This window comes from Procambarus clarkii, chromosome 70, assembly GCF_040958095.1.
Source record: "Procambarus clarkii isolate CNS0578487 chromosome 70, FALCON_Pclarkii_2.0, whole genome shotgun sequence".
Lineage (NCBI taxonomy): Eukaryota > Metazoa > Arthropoda > Malacostraca > Decapoda > Cambaridae > Procambarus > Procambarus clarkii.
Window position 1 is genome coordinate 17,454,914 of NC_091219.1, and position 20,535 is coordinate 17,475,448.

A 20,535-nucleotide genomic window follows, 5' to 3' on the forward strand; every position below is an offset into this window, starting at 1 on the left:
GAGAGCGAGCGCGAGAGAGAGCGAGAGAGAGCGAGCGCGAGAGAGCGAGCGAGCGCGAGAGAGAGCGAGAGAGCGAGCGCGAGAGAGAGCGAGAGAGAGCGAGCGCGAGAGAGAGCGAGCGCGAGAGAGAGCGAGAGAGCGAGCGAGCGCGAGAGAGAGCGAGAGAGCGAGCGAGCGCGAGAGAGAGCGAGAGAGCGAGCGCGAGAGAGAGCGAGAGAGCGAGCGAGCGCGAGAGAGAGCGAGAGAGCGAGCGAGCGCGAGAGAGAGCGAGAGAGCGAGAGAGAGAGCGAGAGAGCGAGAGAGAGAGCGAGAGAGCGAGCGAGCGCGAGAGAGAGCGAGAGAGCGAGCGAGCGCGAGAGAGAGCGAGCGAGCGCGAGAGAGAGCGAGAGAGCGAGCGAGCGCGAGAGAGAGCGAGCGAGCGCGAGAGAGAGCGAGCGAGCGCGAGAGAGAGCGAGCGAGCGCGAGAGAGCGAGCGAGCGCGAGAGAGAGCGAGAGAGAGCGAGCGCGAGAGAGAGCGAGAGAGAGCGAGAGAGAGCGAGCGAGCGCGAGAGAGAGCGAGAGAGAGCGAGCGAGCGCGAGAGAGAGCGAGAGAGAGCGAGCGAGCGCGAGAGAGAGCGAGAGAGAGCGAGCGAGCGCGAGAGAGAGCGAGAGAGAGCGAGCGAGCGCGAGAGAGAGCGAGAGAGAGCGAGCGAGCGCGAGAGAGAGCGAGAGAGAGCGAGCGAGCGCGAGAGAGAGCGAGAGAGAGCGAGCGAGCGCGAGAGAGAGCGAGAGAGAGCGAGCGAGCGCGAGAGAGAGCGAGAGAGAGCGAGCGAGCGCGAGAGAGAGCGAGAGAGAGCGAGCGAGCGCGAGAGAGAGCGAGAGAGAGCGAGCGAGCGCGAGAGAGAGCGAGAGAGAGCGAGCGAGCGCGAGAGAGAGCGAGAGAGAGCGAGCGAGCGCGAGAGAGAGCGAGAGAGAGCGAGCGAGCGCGAGAGAGAGCGAGAGAGAGCGAGCGAGCGCGAGAGAGAGCGAGAGAGAGCGAGCGAGCGCGAGAGAGAGCGAGAGAGAGCGAGCGAGCGCGAGAGAGAGCGAGAGAGAGCGAGCGAGCGCGAGAGAGAGCGAGAGAGAGCGAGCGAGCGCGAGAGAGAGCGAGAGAGAGCGAGCGAGCGCGAGAGAGAGCGAGAGAGAGCGAGCGAGCGCGAGAGAGAGCGAGAGAGAGCGAGCGAGCGCGAGAGAGAGCGAGAGAGAGCGAGCGAGCGCGAGAGAGAGCGAGAGAGAGCGAGCGAGCGCGAGAGAGAGCGAGAGAGAGCGAGCGAGCGCGAGAGAGAGCGAGAGAGAGCGAGCGAGCGCGAGAGAGAGCGAGAGAGAGCGAGCGAGCGCGAGAGAGAGCGAGAGAGAGCGAGCGAGCGCGAGAGAGAGCGAGAGAGCGCGAGCGAGCGCGAGAGAGAGCGAGAGAGCGCGAGCGAGCGCGAGAGAGAGCGAGAGAGCGCGAGCGAGCGCGAGAGAGAGCGAGAGAGCGCGAGCGAGCGCGAGAGAGAGCGAGAGAGCGCGAGCGAGCGCGAGAGAGAGCGAGCGAGCGCGAGAGAGAGCGAGAGAGAGCGAGCGAGCGCGAGAGAGAGCGAGCGAGAGCGAGCGAGCGCGAGAGAGAGCGAGAGCGAGCGAGCGCGAGAGAGAGCGAGAGAGAGAGAGAGAGAGAGAGAGAGAGAGAGAGAGAGAGCGAGAGCGAGAGAGAGAGCGCGAGAGAGAGAGAGAGAGAGAGAGAGCGAGCGAGCGCGAGAGAGAGAGAGCGAGCGAGCGCGAGAGAGAGAGAGCGAGCGAGCGCGAGAGAGAGAGAGAGAGCTAGGGAGCTAGCCCCCCCCCCATATGCATATAGGATGGTGCACCACTAATTTGCATTCCTCATCCAACTTATGTGGTGCCAGGAAATTACTGCAGCCATTTAGAGATATTCAAAATGTAATTTGAAAGTGACGATGAGAATTTAGTATTAAATTCAGGAGTTCATTACTGTGTAATGTGCCTGAGTAAACACACACTTTAAATATGGTGGTGTGATCTCTCTCTCATCCTTCATGTAGGCACATTGCTCTAGCCACTTGAGTCAACACTGATAACTGAATGTATAACTCAGCCTATTTATTAACTTGTACAACCTGTGTAGGGGCCCGACACCTGAGTGGACAGCGCTTCGGGTTCCTGGTTCGTTCCCTGGTAGAGGCGGAAACAAATGGGCGGAGTTTCTTTCACCCTGATGCCCCCTGTTACCTAGCAGTAAATAGGTTCCTGGAAGTTAGACAGCTGCTACGGGCTGCTTCCTGGGGGTGTGTAACAAAAAGCAGGCCTGGTCGAGGACCGGGCCGTGGGGACGCTAAGGCCCGAAATCGTCTTAAGATAACCCTTGTACTTTTAATTAACAAGTCTCTGCAAGTTTAGCTTGATATTTTCTAGTGCCTTGAAACAGCACTTGCTTATACTGGTACCTTGAAAATAAATATGTTATTGGGTCTCAAAATATATTGTCATCACTAAAAACTCTAGGGGAATCTCGCTAAATATTATACACTTGACTCTACGAAAATTAAATGGGGTGGGGGGAATCTCAATTAATGTTATTATCTTAAAGTATTCAACTTAGGTCTATCCTAAGCAGCCAATATCTGTCCCATAACCCACACCATTCCTTTGCCGGCGAGGCTCACTCAGTGTGTATGTTGCAGTCTTTTTTTTTTTTTTTTTTTTTTTTTTTTTTTTTTTTTAAACTTGGGTTGTCAATTGATGTCCCTTGTAAATTGCAAGGAAGAGCTGTTATCCTACCTCATCTCAGTTGAAACCCACTCCTAGAGACCCATTTATTTCATAAGCCTATTTTATGCATCAGTACCCAAAACTCAGTGCTTAACTTTACCCATGAACTAGGCATCGATGTTGCCTCCCCTTTTCTCAATGTCTACGTGAGAACCAAAGACAAAACTTTCACCACATAAGTTTATATTAAACCCAGCATTGGTTGTTGTTCTCTATTATACAATTTTTCTAAATATCTTCTGATATGGTACATCAATAGACTTCTCTATCCGTGTACCCATTGTTTATTAATACTTGAAGGTTTCTGTCCAGTTCATTGTGGATTTTATGTCAGTCGGAACAATGAGTAAGGGCTTGCATATAAATATCACATTAGTCTTATATCTGTCTGGGCATTCGGCGTGTATGAATGGTTACTCCGTTTTCTTTCCATTTTACTAGTCATGGAAGATAACTGGTTACAGGAAGTACAGTACATAACATGCTAAATCTTGGTAATATTCCCTATTAATAGTAAGCACTTATTATGTATGTCAAAGCTCATACTGGTAATCTATGCATACTGCACCAATATTTTACATATCCCTCGATACATTCGTGATCATTTCGTAGTGATCATGGATTATGGTATTGGATAATAGTGAAAGGAGCAAAGGTTGCATTTCATGTACAGTACAGTGTTTGCTTGCAGGTATCTCAGTTCATGACCTTGTGTGAGGATGGTGTGTGGGGGGTGCGAAAAGCATGTGCTGAGGTCTTCATGGGCGTATCCTGTGCATGTTCATTATCTACTAGGAAAAATAAGCTGTCGCCTGTCTTTGTCTCTCTGTTGACGGACCAGAGCAGGTAAGCTAGTCCTCTATTTTATTCAGCTGTTGCTGTTCTTGTATCTGGTAGATGTAAATTTTATGCAATTCTAAAAGCAATTCTTTGGTGTCATGAATATATGAACCTTGTGTTGGTATGTTTTTAAGAACCCATCCTTCTGATAAGATGGCACTTTTTGTAATTGTGGATAGTCATACAAATATCAATGTAATGAAGAAACATAGTGGAATTTGGCATTATTCATTTAGGTCTGTGATGGTTAAGGTAGGTTAGTTTAATTCTAGTTTGTCCACATTCAGTAATACAAGTCATTATGTTGGTCCTTCACATCCATATTTGTATGACCAAACACATTGCTACTATAAGTACTTTTATTTTAGGATGATGGGCTGGTTTTTAAAGAATGTATATTGTGTTGCAGATGGGTGAGAGTAGCAGCATTCCAGAATTTAGGTCCTTTCATCAGCACATTTGCTGATGCTAATGTCACAGGTCTCCACTACAATGAGGATGGTGTCCTTGTCATTGGTACACCACAAGATCCCACCAGCTACAGTCAGGAGTGAGTACTGTACTCTGCATCTATGTTACAAATCCTATTTTTCTCCCATATTACACAGCCATGTGTTAATACTGTCCATCCTCACCCTTACTCAATAGGGCCTACCTCCCACAGACAATTAATTCTAGCGGGGGCCGGCCGGCCGAGCGGACAGCACGCTGGACACGTGATCCTGTGGTCCCAGGTTCGATCCCGGGCGCTGGTGAGAAACGATGGGCAGAGTTTTTCACCCTATGCCCCTGTTACCTAGCAGTAAATAGGTACCTGGGAGTAAGTCAGCTGTCACAGGCTGCTTCTTGGGGGTGGAGGCCTGGTCGAGGACCGGGCCGCGGGGACACTAAAGCCCCGAAATCAACTCAAGATAACCTCAAGATAGCATATTGGCATTATTTTGGTGATCATTTTCCTAGACATACATTGTTGACACATTAAAAACAATAATAAATTTTTTTAACTAAAAGCCATCTTGCATAAAGTTCACATACTCAGGCCTGCAAACATCACCCTCCTTGAGTTCTTCTTGGGCTAAATACTATTGATGAAATCCTTAGAAAGAAAACTATTGACCTACAGAGGATTGGTGACATCGATGCTCACAATGTATTTTATTTTCTCACATCATGCCTATTCCTTCCCAAACTATCCCACTTCTGTACTAAACATAAAATAGAGGCTTCTTTGACTTTGTTGCAACCATCAATGGTTTTCCCAAAACACCACCTACTATTTCTATTGTTACACTTATTTACAAAAATCATTAATATCATCTTTGGAACAGTATTGAAGGGGATACATTCATACCTTTCATTTTCTCGTGTTCTTTGATTAGATTTTTTTAATATTATTTTTATTTCAACCTTTCGTGAGATTTTAGAATTGTCTGCATTATTCTAATACATCGTGATCCCTGGATGTGTAAATGAAACTTGTCTACATTCCAACATCTTCATGTCATCACTGGTACATATCATGCATTTCCTCTATATTATCACTACAATACTACATACCACCACCACTATGTTGTACTCCACTTTCCTTGCAAAGCATGTTCTCATTTCACTTCCTCATACTCATTATATGGTTTGTATACAAAGTTATGTTGGTAATACCGTAAGTTTTTGGCATCAGGTATTCTGGGTTAGGAGATTGGGTATGTCATCCTCAGTTGCCTCTAATGCAATTAAACCATAGCAAATTTAGTAGTGAACTCCTGAAAATCTACATATAAAAGTACAAATAACCTTCAAATTTTAAATTCATATTACCAAGAAGTTACCTTCTTTTTTTTTATTTAGTGCTTTTAAGATAGCATCCATGGATAGATAGAATAGACATAGAACTGACATAGACATACCTGGAGAATACCTAGAGGGAGTGCTAAGAGTTCTACTCCCCAAGCCTGGTCTTGGGCCAGGCTTGACTTGTGAGAGCTTGGTCCAAGAGGCTGTTGTTTGGGGTGGTCCACAGAGCCACATAACCACTATAGCCCAGGTGGTCCAGCACTTCTTGCAGAACACTGTCACTTTTTTTTCTTTGAGTCCACTTTTGTTCTGGCAATATATCTTGTACTCCTGGAAGGATATTGAACAACCATGGACCTCTGATGTTCATACTGTGTTCTCTGTGCCTATGTTACCACTACTCTTCACTGACTCAAGTCTGCATTTCCTTCTCTGTTGCTCACTCCAGTTTGTTGATATTTTACTGTGCAAATTTGGAATCTGTCCCTCCAGTAATTTCCATATATATATGTGTTATTCGATACCCCTCTTGTCTCCTTTCTAGAGTGTACACAATTGGCAGATGTCATTTGGCAAATGACAGAATAAGCATATACTGTGTGTTGATATGTATGCCCATCATATCCATGTACTCTATATTTGATTTAATTGAGTGTTTATTTTGTAAAATTCTTCATTTCCAGGTTGAATGCAGATACAGTGGTAATACCAGATAGAAGAGACAATTACAATGAAGATGAACAGCTCCAGCATCACCAAGATAGGCCTAAAACTGACAACACTGTATACACCAAAGAACAGAAAAAATATCAAAATGAAAAGGCTGGTGTATGCGATGAAGGTGGAGGGAAAGATAAAGGCGATAAACTGGAGGTAGAACCCATGGAAGTGGAGGAGTCTTTTAGTGTGAAAAGTAATCTAGTACGTCTAGCTAATGCAAGTAGCGAGCAGAGTGCCGAGGAGAGAAGAGCGGAAGCTTACCTCTCTTCCGGTATTCAGTTTGAACTGCAGAGAGAGACTGGAGTGAGAACCTCACAACTGTCAGCAGAGACATCTCAACAATCCAGTGATGCACATGTTATTTCTTATGAAGAAGATAAAAGTATAGATGCTCCAGTACCTGCCATACCTCCAAACACATTACCTAGCCATATGGATGGGGTTCAGTCTCAGAGCAATTCACTCACTGTTTCTGGCTCTGAAGGCCATCTTCATGTTCACTTGGACAACAATCCAGCCTTTAACACTTTCAACTACTGGCGTACACCCATCATGCCAGTTGAACTACCAATTCCCAAAATTGAAGTTGACATTGACATAATAGGAAAAACCACAAATGTGTGTGTTAAAGCAAAAGTTCAGGAGAATAATGGTACATATCAGTCTCAGATAAATTTAACTATGGCTACAGATTCTGCAAGCCCAAATATCACACTTGCTTCTGGAACACAAGACTCTCGGAGAACTGATAAGGAGAATGTCGGCACAATCGAGGTGAGATTATTATTACTGTTTGTTTTTTATTGGATAAAATAGAAAGAGTTGAATAGTAAAAAATGATTGGGTAACAAGTTTTAGTTTGCCAATTTGAAGCCAAAGTCTTTCACATTGTGTATTTCAAATTAAAACCATTATTGGTATTTTTACCATGTGCTTGCATAAAAAATATGTTACGGAAATAACAACAATTTGCAAGAAAATTCCTTTTCTTAAGTTACACTGCAACCCTTGAAAATCTGAACCTTTGTACAGGTATAATGGATCTCTCTTAACAGATAAAATCTATCCAAAGAATTTCCCCCTTTTAAAATTTGCTTTTACAAAGCAATGCAGAGGGCATCGGAGTATAATCCTGAACGTCAGTTCATCAAAAAAATCAATTTCTTTAAATCTGTTTTTTGAATATCATTTATATTTTATAAATGTATTACTAAGATACATTTTGTAGCTTGTAAGCTTGTACTATATTATAAATTTACTAATCAGTTTGTGATTATTGTTTAGATACATTGATGCAGCAATAGTTGTACTGGCTACATCTAACAAGGATAATGGGAACATTTTTATCATGATTAATAAGGTCAAGGCATTAGAAACAATGGGCAGAGTTTTTCACCCTATGCCCCTGTTACCTAGCAGTAAAATCGATACCTGGGTGTTAGTCAGCTGTCACGGGCTGCTTCCTGGGGGTGGAGGCCTGGTCGAGGACTGGGCCGCAGGGACACTAAAGCCCCGAAATCATCTCAAGATAACCTCAAGAAGAACATGATTGTGGAGAGGTACTAATACTGTTTCTAACATATAAAAAGCAAATCACTAAAATAGAGAGCAGTGGTGGAATTAGAAATGACAAAATCATTGAAATCCTCCTACCATATTGATTTGAATAATGGTATTTTTCAATGATTTATGCAGAAATGTAGCCTGGGGTTGGCTGCTTGTTCGGGGCTACTGCAGAAGTTTTAAAATAAGTCAAGATATTAGTGCTCTAACTGCATTTTACTATCTCTGGGTTAAGACAAGCCTGTGCTATAAAACAGTAATAAGCAAATTAATATTTTTTTGTGCATTATTATTTACATAAAAAGTTATTTAGATATTATTTGTTTGAATATAATAAAACAATCATTAGGAATTTAAGTTTTCCAGATATGCAGAGTTACGAATTAATCAGGTAACGTTGTGGTGTACAGTACAAAGTATGCCAGTATTTTGCAGATAAAGACTTGTATTGATGTAGTTTAAATTAAATTATTGCCTTTAAATTATCATTGTTACTCCATGATTGATGTATGTTCTTGTTCATTTTGCTGATCAAAAATGAGCATTGAATTTTTTGAAACATTAAGTGTGGGTATAAATTTTTCCTAAATAACTTCATTAATTTTTCAGTTTGAACATCAGTGTGCTTGTGGTCTATCGGAGTATGTAGTATTTGAGATACTACATACACATTTTAAAGCTAGTTCGATATTAATAGAACAATAAATGGAACTTTAACAAATATTTTAATTTTGGACGCTCTTTGCCACAAAAGTATTTATAATCTTTCCAGTGTTCTGACCTCAATTGTCAGGCTATGTCGTCATTATGGTATCAAATTGTGTGCAATCTAAAGGTGCTCATTTTGAAACCAGTCCCAGATAAAATTTAGAAATTTTTAAATCGAATAAAATTTAATTTTTAACATATTTTAATGATCGACACTTACCTTCAGACATAAATGCCACTGATTACTTATGCAGTACATGTATTCTTATGTTGCAGGCAGAGTTAGATGCTTTGGCAGCTTCTTTAGAGGGAGTAGCTACATTTGAAAGCAGTACATTTGATAATTCTACAGAAGAGAGACAGTCAAATAGAGAGAGAGAGGTAAGAATTTCCAACCAACCATAACCCAAAGAGCAGTTATTATTGATACATATTTTATTTAGTGTTTTAATATTTTAGTAGTAATAGTAGTACTATTACTACTTAATTATTTTAGTATTAAGTATTTTAATACTACTATCAATAAAAATTTGTTTTTTTGGTTAGGGGGACCCATTAATTTGCCCTACTTTGAATTTATTATTATTTTGTCATATGTTGAAAGACCTTTAACATTGACTAAAGAAAAATTTAACTTTTTATTTTTGTAAACAGAGTAAAGATGTTGTGAAAGTAACTAGTCCACAGCCACAGCAAGCAACATATGCTCAAGTTTGTGCTGCTTCAGTCACCTCTGTACAACACAAGAATGAACCGCAGCCATCTATATTGGCTTCACGTCTCACTCAAGCCCAAGTCAGTATGTCTGGAGGCACTGTGACGGAGATTAAGAAACGCGAGATGGATGTTGTGTCGCCAAGTGACTGTAGCATGAACATGCCTAGTATGAGACCAAGCTTACCTTCACAGCCGTCATTACCATCTCAACCACCACTTCTATCACAGAGAATTATGGATCCATTTACTGTGATGCTTCCTGGGAGCAGTGACCACATGTCATCTATGTCTGGACATTCTTCTGGCTCCTCAGAATTCATTAATTTTAATCAGGATATTGTTCCCAAGGTAAGAAAATGAGTGTGATATGTATTTACAAATTTAGTTGTGGTTTATTATTAAATTTACTAATAATTTAGTAATTTATCTTTTATCCAGATACAGCACCTTTCAGTAAAGCTGATCTGAACAAACACACATACATAAATAAATAAAAAATAAAAATTGTAGGGTACTTCCCCCCCCCCCCCCAAGTTAAAACACTACGATAGTCTTAAATTTGTATTTCCTTGAGAATACTGTAGTAGATTTAATTAAATTTTTTGCACTTAATTCCTCAGGGTGGTATTCTGGGAAAGTTTAGCTTCTCATGGAGAGCCTGAATGCAGTTATGAGATTTGACAACTTTTTGAATAGACCCAGAAATGTAATATTTTAACTTTATCCAAACAAACACGTACAAAATGAATGGGCAATAACAGTGACCAGTGTTTGAAATAAACTAAGTTATTGCACAAGTTATTCGACTTGAATGTTTAATTTGCACAAACAACTATTGCACCCATTGCAGTGCTGCCTTAATGACTGGGCAGTTACCATATTGTTCATAAGATCTCTTGTCAGTGGATAATTACTCAACCTCACGTTGGAAATGCCTGGGATTCAAGTCCGCTTTCAAATGATATTTATAAATAATTTTATAATTAATTTGTGACAACTACGTGGTGGTAATCTTGCACTTCAGTGGATGGGTGTGGCCCATCATCCAGATAATGGGCCTCCAGTGTATGGGGATGCCCAGGGCCTACAATGTTCTTAAGATGGCCCTGGCTGATTACTAGTGTAAGGAAAATTGTTGAGCTGTGCTTTAACCCTCTTTCCTGGGTTGAACCGTCCCTGGTGGCTCCCTATCAAGGCGATTGCCTTGATAATGGTCCAGGACGTACTGAAACATCATTGTCTTTTCATCATCTAGTGTGTGGTTTGGTCAATATTATCAAACTGATTTTGGTGGCTATTTTGACTTCTGTGGTGTGATATTTTGTCTGAGATAGTACTGCACTCGGATTAAATTATAATTTCTTTTTATACACAGAGAATTAAATTCTCCTAAATGGTTAAACTATATTAATTTTTCTTTAAAGATCACTATTACTTGTAGTGAAAATTTTCTGCAGCAAGTATGTGATGTCCTGGGGTGATATTTAGTTTTTTTTTTTTTTTTTTTTTTTTTTTTTTTTTTTTTTTTTTTTTTTTTTATTATTATTATTATTATTCTACTGTATCAGGGTTTTGGCAGCCCAGTGTTTAGTCAGTGTTCCTAGTCCCAATTATTTGTGCATTACTTCGGGGCAAGTCTTCCAGCCTGGGTTGTTGTCTTTGTCCTAGTGCCTGCCTGCCTCTCCCCCTTCCTTGTGAGTCACATTTTTATTCTCTGGTTAACTTGTGCATAGTCTTTATCAGTCAGGATCTATAATGAAACTATTATTACAAAGTAATTACAATTAATGTTGTCATTATTAAGTGATGGTGTTGGCACAAGCTGCAAGATGGTGCTGTAAGCTGCTGCAGCATGTGCTTCCCTCGGTTTTCCTCTCATAATGAAGCCCTCACACCCAAGAGGGGTGCCCATAATGTTTTTCCAGGATGGTGTCTGTTTAGAGGCCTGAGGAAGAAAATGTGTGCCCCGTGTACACATGGGACTTTTAAATCTGTACTTTTTAGTAAGTACAAAGTACGTGTGTACTTAATATGTTCAAATTACTGTGTGCTTTGTCATCCCCAATTGACTCGCACAGTAGGGTCACATATGGTGCAATTGTTCCTGTGTAACAACTTAAATTATTGAGTGCAAATTTGAAGGAGAGGAGATATTACAAGTGTTCAACTTATTATATAAGAATGACATTGTGTTGGCGGTGATATGGTATAGAAAATATTCGACTAGGTTGAAATTTATTTTGTACTTAACACTTTCGCGCTATCTGAACGCGCCGGCGCGTCCGGTTTCGTCTAACGTAAACGCATAGTGGACATAAAGTTATGTCAACTTTTAAAATATTTGTATAAAATTCAATTTTTATCCGATTTACTTTGGGTTTGTTTTAAACTGCGCGCTATGAGGCTCTCTTTCTCACCACTAGGCTGCATGGTACAATAAGTTCATGAAAGGTGTGGATAACTTCGATCAAATGGTATTTTGTTCCAAACGGGTTGCAGGTGGGTGACTTTTGCCGTTTATACTGGTAATGCTTCCCCCATATCATGTATTATATGCATATGTCTGTTTAGGGAATTTTATTCCGATCAATATACAACCAAAAATAACTGTGTGCAACAAGTATAAACATGACAAACATAACAAAAGTAAAAACATTTCGTGTGTGTTTGACGCTCACTGATATGTTCCAGCGTTGTTTTATATTTGGCGCTATTCTAACTTACGCTTTGTTGATATTTTTTACCTATGGGCACATAGAACATTCTATTGCGAACACATTGACACAAAAATGAATGACGTACATAGAAAATTAATGTCATGAGAGTGAAATAAGTATAAACTTTCAAAGCGCCGTGCGTCGTCCCGTCACCGATACCGGGTAACAATTTCACCACTTCCCACACTCTTGCGGGCGGGCTGCAATCATTATTCTACGCTTATATTCATATCACCGTGTTGGGAATTTCATTGCGAGTCCATTGATACCAAAATTAACGCTGTAGTACAAGTGTGGAGGTGATTACAATCCCAAGAGTAAAAACATTTTGTTGCTGATGGGCGCTCACGGCGAGTCATCTTCGTAGTTATTTATTTGGTGCTGGTATCCCTATACGTTTCGTGACTTTTTTACTGATGTTCTTCTAGAGAATTTTATTGCGAACACGTTGGTACCAAAATGAAATACGTAGCATGAGAACTAAGGTCAGAAGAGTAAAAAGAGTATACACATTTTTGTTTTTACGCTTAAGCGATAAAAACGCAGCGCGCACATTCGGTTGGCTGAGTGACCTTTGCGGAGAGCGCGAAAGTGTTAATAAATTTGCTAAAAAAAATGTGCTTATACCCCAGCAATGTTTTTATTGTAATGTTATCACTTGATTACCATCGTCCTAAAGAACAATTTTGTAACCAAATATTCCTTTGCAGACTTTGCTGGAGCATTACATCAGTATGACAGATCCCATGAGAGCTGAAACTGTTGATAATGAACTAACAAGACATTGTGCATATTCATTACCAGCTGTTGCATTGACTCTTGGTAGACAAAATTGGCCTGTTTTAAAGGATACCTATGAAACTTTAGCAGGAGATGTACATGTAAGTATGATCTATATGGGACTATTTGTGGTTTATATATTTTCTATACATTTCATTACCCTTTTTCCAGCTTTTCTGTGGTGGAGAAGCTTTAGCTTTGATGAAGATCAGAGAGCAGTATTGGAAAAGATGGGTCATATTAAAAAAAAAAAACCATTCACCATAATTGGGTGTGTATGAGTGCTTCTTGTTTGCAAGTCATTTAGCATGTCTGTATCTTTAATCCCTCAAACCTTGCTCTCCTTTTACAAGATGTGCAACAAGGTGCACGTCTTGAGTAGACTTCACTTGATTCTTTAGTTTGAGTTCGTGTCCTGTTGCTCTGGAAGTTGCATTTTTAAATTATTTGTTGTCAGTTCCTGTTACTATTTTATATGAAGTGATCATATCACCTCTTTTTCTTCTATCTTCTAGCTTGGGTGTTTTTAACAACTCGTAGTTCTTGTTTTTTCAGTTCCTGAAAATTCCACTTATCAAATTTCATTTCTCAAGTATTACTCCATGCACATAAATTATTTTGTCCAGGCGTCTTGTATGGCGTAACATGCCATACAAGATAAGTTTCTTATCTTCCCTAGTAGGTTGGTATCATCGGCAAACATGTTCATATAATTCTGTATTCTGGTAGACCAATTATATACACAATAGATTTTACTGGTGTTAGAATTTAACCCTGTGGTGCTACACTAGTAACATTTCTCGAGTCTAATACATAGCCTCTGATTACAACCTTATTTTTCTTTCAGAAAACTTTTCACACATGTCAGAAATCTCCCTGCTACCCCTCCAGCATGTTCCACTTTCCAGTGTGTGTGTGTGTGTGTGTGTGTGTGTGTGTGTGTGTGTGTGTGTGATTACCTAAGTGTAGTTACAGGATGAGAACTACGCTCGTTGTGTCCCGTCTTCCCAGCACTCTGTCATATAATAGTGTGTGTAATTATGCAAGTGTAGTTACAGGATGAAAGCTATGCTCATGTTTTTCCTTCTTCCCAGCAGTCATATAATGCTTTGAGACTACTGATGGTTTAGGCCTTCACTATTTTCTCTTTCAACTTGTTCCAACTGTCTACCACTCTGTTTGCAAAAAAAAACAATTTTATAATATTTTATTGGCACCTTTGTTTCCTTAGCTTGAATCTATGACCCCTTTTTCCTGAGGTTGCCTGTTGCAGGACTCATTGTTGAATTGTTGCCGCCGAAGGCGGCTAGTTTATTGTGCACCCCATACTCATCCTGTGAGCGGTAGCGCAAAAGCATTACAGAGGGCACAAAAGGTCTTTATCAGACCTCATCTTAGATTATTACATAAACAATTTCTTCAATCCTTCACACCTTATAGATACAATGTCAGCTAGTTACAGAGAAAGTGCTATTACAAGAGCTACATATTTACAGTAAGTCATCATACATTAATGGTAGGTCTTGTCGTTAATACATAATAGTTTGGCCAATGGGGATATTACAGAGTCATAGGGGAGCTTCTGTTTATTATTAGTCCTCACAATACACTACTTGTTTCTGAATCTCATATGTCGTTCATCTACTGGAAGCAAAATGTGGATACAGTGCAAGGATTTCAGGTAATTTATCCATGGTAATAAGATAGGTTGCCATATCATACAGAGTGAGCCTAGATTTATCTCTAAAAGGCTCAATTTTACAACAATCCAAGATATAGTGTTCGAGTGTGTGTCCCTGCCTATGTGACTCAGTTTGGTCAATTCCCATTATTATTTAGAAGTGGTGATCATATCGCCTGTTTTTCTTTTATCTTTTCCCATTTTCTTTTTATCTAGCTTTAGTATATTTAACACCCCCCTAGCCTTTCTTTATAACTCTTGTTTTTCAGTTTTGGAAGCCATTTTATATCATGCCTTTTGCACCTTTTTCCAGTTTCTTTGTGCTTCTTAAGGTTTGGGCACCATACAACTGCTGCATATTCATATGCTGCATAATTTGGTCTCATAAATGTCATGAATAGTTTCTTTAGTATTTAATTATCCATGTAATTAAAAGCAATTCTGAAGCTTGAAAGCACAGGATGTGCTCCTCACACAATGTCCTTTATGTGTTCCTCTGGTGATATTGTACTATCCAGAACCACTCCGAGATCTCTTACTTTGTTGGGGTATTTTAGTTCCTTTCCGAATAATTTGTAGATTGTGTGAGTGTCTATTTTCTCCTATTCCACATTCATAACATGGCATTTATTTACATTGCATTCCATTTGCCTCATGGTGCTCCAAACCCTTATTTTATCTAAATCAATTTGAAGGGCATGACAATCTTCTACATATCCTATCTTCCCTAGTAGCTTAGCATCATTGTGTGTGTGTGTGTGTAAATAATAGTATAAAATGATTACGTAGTTCAGTACATAAATGAGGACAGTGGCACACATCAGGCAGAGTTCTGTTCTTACATCAATTAATGTTGATCCTGAAATTTCCCTTTTTTACCATATTTTAAGGTAATTTTTTTTTTTCAGTGGAAAGTGCGAAGAACGTTAGCCTTTAGTATACACGAGCTTGCAGTGATCCTGGGAGAAGAAATTGCCCAGAGTGACCTTGTTCCAGTGTTCAATGGATTTATTAAGGATCTGGATGAAGTTCGTATTGGTGTGCTCAAACACCTTGCTCACTTTCTTCGTCTTCTTCGACCACAAAATAGGAGAGACTACTTGCCACGCATGGATGAATTCCTTCGTACTGACAACGAAAACAACTGGCGCTTTAGATTGGAATTGGCAACACAGCTGGCTGGTATAATCGACCTTTTTTCACCCCAAGATTGCCAAACCTTCATTGCACCAATAGCATTAGCCCTGATGGCTGACAAAGTGGTGCATATTAGACACACCTGCTATACTGTAGTAAGTTTCCACTTCCATATCATGTATATTCATCATATTATACTTGTGCACTGGCATGTTTCCTGTCAAATTCAAAGCTTTGAACGGATATGTTACAACTTACACATATTTTTTTAATTTTCAGTAAAATGTATAATGGAGCATGTTTTTTCTGGGCAAAGCACTGTGGCTCACTGAAGCTACTGTCACTGATAGTGTGCCAACTATTAGGTGGCATCAGCTGTGGGGTCTGTAGGCCTTCCAGAGACTAGATCATGCCCCCCCCCCCTCTCACAGCAGGGAGCAGTAGCATTGATTTATTTATTTATGCAACCACTGGGAAAACAACCACAAAGTCAGCAAGACAAAATAGACCACTGTTGGCTTAGAGACCGCAGCATCAAAATGCCCCCGAAAGAACTTCCCCAGCTATGTAAACAAATGATAGAAACCTCTCCAAACTAAAGTAAGCTTATTTGCCCCACCTCCCTCACTTGCTTGGGGGGGAGGAGGGAGTTCCACTCTCAGTTCTATGCTGATGTGTGTAGTGCCGGGTCACCTCTGCTGCTCGGGCTCCAGTATGTTGCTGTTAAAGCTAATTGGTAGTTTTTGCCTTTATGGACATTCTTGTACACTGTGTAGTGTGAATCTAGACATCATGAGTGCTTGGAGCTGCATGTGCTCAGGGTTGTCTTCCCTGAGTGGTCTCCAGTGCTTCCTTTGTGCTTCAGGGTTCTGAAGACACCCTGGGTGTTCGGGAGTCACTTCCTTAGGGATCCTCCTTGCTTATGGTGGCCCTTGTTCAGGGCGAGCCAGGTGTCTATGGATTTTCCTGTCTTTACTCGTATCGGTAGTGATATTGGTTGGGTTGGAGTGCTCTGGATATTCACATGCTACACTATGACACACCGAGGTAGGCCTCTCAGCTATACAAGCAGCTGCTGTGTTGGCTTACTATGTTGTCTCAATATCCATAATCGGTACAGATTTGTGCGACTCCTTCAATTAAAGGTCTAGCATTGTGTCTCGGTACCTGCTTCCTTCTTTCCCTTGACATTCTCTCCGGGTTTGGTGTTACCTTCAATATCTCCTCCAAACCTGCTCTCTCTTTGTGAGAGTTTGAGGGTTGCACATCATCCATGCCACACAGTAGTGATCATTCCTTGTGCCTCTGTCATGCGGCCTGTTGGGTTTGCCGTTGTTCCATATATATGCACATGTGCATGTGTGTGTGTGTATAACTTCAGTGTAGTTACAGGATGAGAGCTATGCTCTTGGTGTCCAGTCTTACCAGTACTAGTTGTCATATAACGCTTTGATACTACTGACGGTTTTGGCCTCCACCACCTTCTCCCTTAGCTTGTTCCAACTGTCTACTACTGAGCAGGTCATATGAGTTGAATGGAAACAACATTGTTATGTTCATAGTAATGAAAAATTAGGAAATGTGTACAGTGATCTACAAGGAAAACTTTAATGTAAACTGGATAATTAATAGAAAATAGTGATTGGACTAGCCATGCTAATAATACCACCTCATTAAAAATATTATCTTGTGTGAGTGGAACTTAGGTTCTGGTTCCTCTGTAGGCCAAACAAAACACCAGTGCTATTCCAACTTAATAAGTTGGGAGCCATCTCAGTAATATAGCTTCAGGGAGCCACCAGGGCTCATTCAGAGTGAGGCATTTCATCACATTCAATGTTGGTTTTTTGTATAACAACATGTTTTATTAACCTGTCTTTTACTACAAATTTGTACATGACATTTGTTGTCCTGATAGTTAATGTAAACTATAATCAAAATTCCTGTATCGAGTAAAAAAAACTTATGATCTTGAATTTTTCTTTAGATGTGCCAGCTTGTGAGGCAGCTAGGATCAGAGGGGGAGTCCAAGTATATAGATGCCCTCAGCAAGCAGCTAAAAGAGAAGTTTGCTTATGCTACAACATGGTCACACCGCCAATCGTATGCATTTTTATGTGGCCAACTTGTTGCCGAGCGATCACTGCCACTTCAAGACTGGTGCCGCCTTTTTCTTCCTGGACTGGTCACATTAGCTAGTGACAGAGTGCCCAATGTTCGCATTGCTGTAGCCAAGATGTTAAATACTCATGTTGCATGTCTAGGTGAGCAGTTTGGTGTGACAGTTCCAATTAATAATAAGATTTTTGTGAGTGAATATTCGTTAAATGTGCCATAGTTCTGATAAATATATATACAGTGATTTCAAATAAGTTTTCATTTAGTGATTATTAATAAATGTTATTTTTATATATAACAGATTACTGCCAGAATCCTGAAAATGAAGTTTCCCAGAAAGTTAAAGAAACCTTAGAGCTGCTCCGACATGACAAAGACAGAGATGTGGGTCACTTTGCTTGCTGCCCCGTTAACACAGACTTCATGTTGGATCCACATGACCCAACATTATAATAGTGGTTATATTAGCCATCTATATTCTTCCAATAACCTTTGCTTTTCTAAACTTCACAGGTTTTGAGAGGTCCTGATTTTTCTGAGTTTATTGCAGCAGTCTCAGTTGCATGTGTTCTCAGAATAAAGTGGGTGATGCCAGGACAGTGTTTTATTCATTTCAAATAGAAAATGAGCCTTATAAGCAAATTAACATTTATAGGTAGTTTCAAAGAAACTGATGATTTCACATTGAAAATCACTGATCTTTGAATCTATACTCACTATTTCATTGTTTGTTAGGGATATTTATAACGCATCTTAGCTGCCCATCTATTGGTGCATAACTTCCCATCATACTGATCTTATTGAGGTGCATGATGGGCTGTGAATTATAGTGTTATAATTCTTTCAACATCGGCATCTTTCACACTTGTTTCAATATGTTTGGTTATCAGTTATCACCAAATTGGCAGGATTAATAATTTAACTAAGATGACATGATACATGTACTTTATATTTGAAAATCTCAAACTGTGCAGCCCTTTTGCTATGCTTATACTTCCTAAGAGTATATTGAACTGCTGTGGGTTGTATTGTTTTTAGGCAGGTTTCCTTGTCCTATTTATAACTCGGTTTTCACCCTAAAAGTAGAGTACCCACATTTTAATCCATCCAAGACTTCTCATTATTGGGTATTAAACCCAAGTAATTTGAAGTTTAAATTTCTTACCAGCATCTTAGGTGAAATTTTGTTTTGTAATTGGATATTGAATGTGAAACTTAAGAGTGGGATGTATGTATTATAGTCAAAGTAGAGAAGTACAAATATGTGGATGTCACTGGTAATTGGAATGCTAAATACTTGTATGGTTGGGCTATGTAAATTGCATTCCTGGTCCATGTGAAGAATTTGTCCTTCATGCCCTGACTGCATAATGATCCTCTCTTGTAATCATTGTCTTGATATTGGTCGCTATTTCAAGTGTTGACCAGTCCCTGTGATAAAAAAAACACTAGAATATGTTCTAGTTTTAAGAAATTAGGATGTACCAAATTCATTAGTCGTGGTGTTTGCAATTTTATTAAAGATTTTATTGCTATTGCAAGTTACTGTTGTCTTAAGCTATGATTATCAATTCAAATAATTTGTAAGAGCTCATGATATTTAAAAAAAAAATTTTTTTTTTTATTTAACTCAGGTCTATGCAGGCTTAATAGTTAGCAATTTATAAAGGTAAATTTTTAACTGTTTTAAGAGTTTGAGCTGCACATGATATTTTAAGGTTTTTAACACAATGCCTTAGTTTTGAGTTTGGTCATAACATTTACATTTGCTATATTGTTTTGTGTAGAAAACACTACAGTTCATGTGAAGTATTCCAGAAATGATCAAATACCAGCTTTGCTTACTGTCCATATATTGAAGAGTTTGAGAGAGGCAGTCTCGTTATAATGAATGCTGGACTGCATGCTCACGTGTACCTCAGAGACCTGATCAGGCTTTAACATTGGCTTACACATTTACAATCTTTTTTTGCCATATTAAGCATTTCTTTGGCAGTTATACAATGCATTTTTATAAATGAGGGTTGCCTAAGTTTAGTGAAGACATGAAGGTTATTTACCAAGGAAATTGCGTTATGCTAATTTATCTTTTCATCTAAAAAAGGTTCGTTATCTACAATTTGCAAATCTTTAAGAATCTTCACAAATACTTAATACTGTCAGCAATATCCTTCCCTTGCATTCTTATATTTGCATTTTGTAATACTGTCCTATTCATTATCTGTAATCAACATATAAGAATACCCACTTACAAAGAAAGTCAAACCAATACATGTGTGAAACCTAGCCAGTGATGTCCTTGGAGTGAGCATTTGTGATAGTTTCATCTTTTAATGCTACTCTGAGCTCCCTTGTGGCACTCCACTATCACTATTTTAATCTTTTTTTTTTTTTTTTTTTTTTTTGACCTTGGTATATTTCTTGGCCTAGTTTTGATCATGTAAAAAAAGCCATATATTTTTGTGTATTATCATCGTTGATACAAATTAATTGTGCCATTATCATTGTGCGATTCCACTGACAAATTCGACGGGGGTTCAATATTGGGAATATACCTTCACTTAATCTTTTTAACCTCATTGTAAATTGTCATATTGTACAGGTATGAAATAAAATTATAATGAAATATTTTAGTTTTTTGTTTGTTCAGATATTTACAAGATTATAAGTATATGTGTATCTTTAAGATGTATTATTTTGGTTTTATATGACAATGTTATAGAGGAACACCATGTTGAGTGAATTTTATTTGAAGATTACATTTCTCTATCTTTCTCCCAAGCAATGTTAGACCTCATTCCTAAATATTTTGATTATAGCCAGAGATCATAGTGATACTATAATATGTTGGTCAGATCTCACCTGGAATATGCTGTGTAGTTTTTAGATTCCTATTGCAAAAATTAAGAAAGCATTCAACATTGTGCTGCTACCCTATTATGTATGAAGAATTGCAGAGTATAGGATTGCAATTGCAATACA

General features: G+C 39.8%; 1 protein-coding gene across 5 annotated transcripts in view; it reads left to right on the top strand.

The window, feature by feature from the left end:
• The window catches only part of LOC123750434 (serine/threonine-protein phosphatase 4 regulatory subunit 1), a 365,399-nt gene extending 345,218 nt beyond the window's left edge, over positions 1 to 20,181 (top strand). For all 5 annotated transcript variants that reach the window (XM_069311602.1, XM_069311603.1, XM_069311604.1 and 2 more), the window contains 9 exons: positions 3,473 to 3,627; positions 4,031 to 4,171; positions 6,096 to 6,906; positions 8,680 to 8,784; positions 9,058 to 9,468; positions 12,548 to 12,718; positions 15,207 to 15,590; positions 17,423 to 17,699; positions 17,855 to 20,181. In XM_069311602.1, coding sequence (XP_069167703.1) covers positions 3,473 to 3,627; positions 4,031 to 4,171; positions 6,096 to 6,906; positions 8,680 to 8,784; positions 9,058 to 9,468; positions 12,548 to 12,718; positions 15,207 to 15,590; positions 17,423 to 17,699; positions 17,855 to 18,006 — 2,607 coding nt within the window. In that variant the 3' untranslated portion in view covers positions 18,007 to 20,181. The remainder of the gene's footprint in view (positions 1 to 3,472; positions 3,628 to 4,030; positions 4,172 to 6,095; positions 6,907 to 8,679; positions 8,785 to 9,057; positions 9,469 to 12,547; positions 12,719 to 15,206; positions 15,591 to 17,422; positions 17,700 to 17,854) is intronic.
• Positions 20,182 to 20,535: the final 354 nt, after the last annotated feature.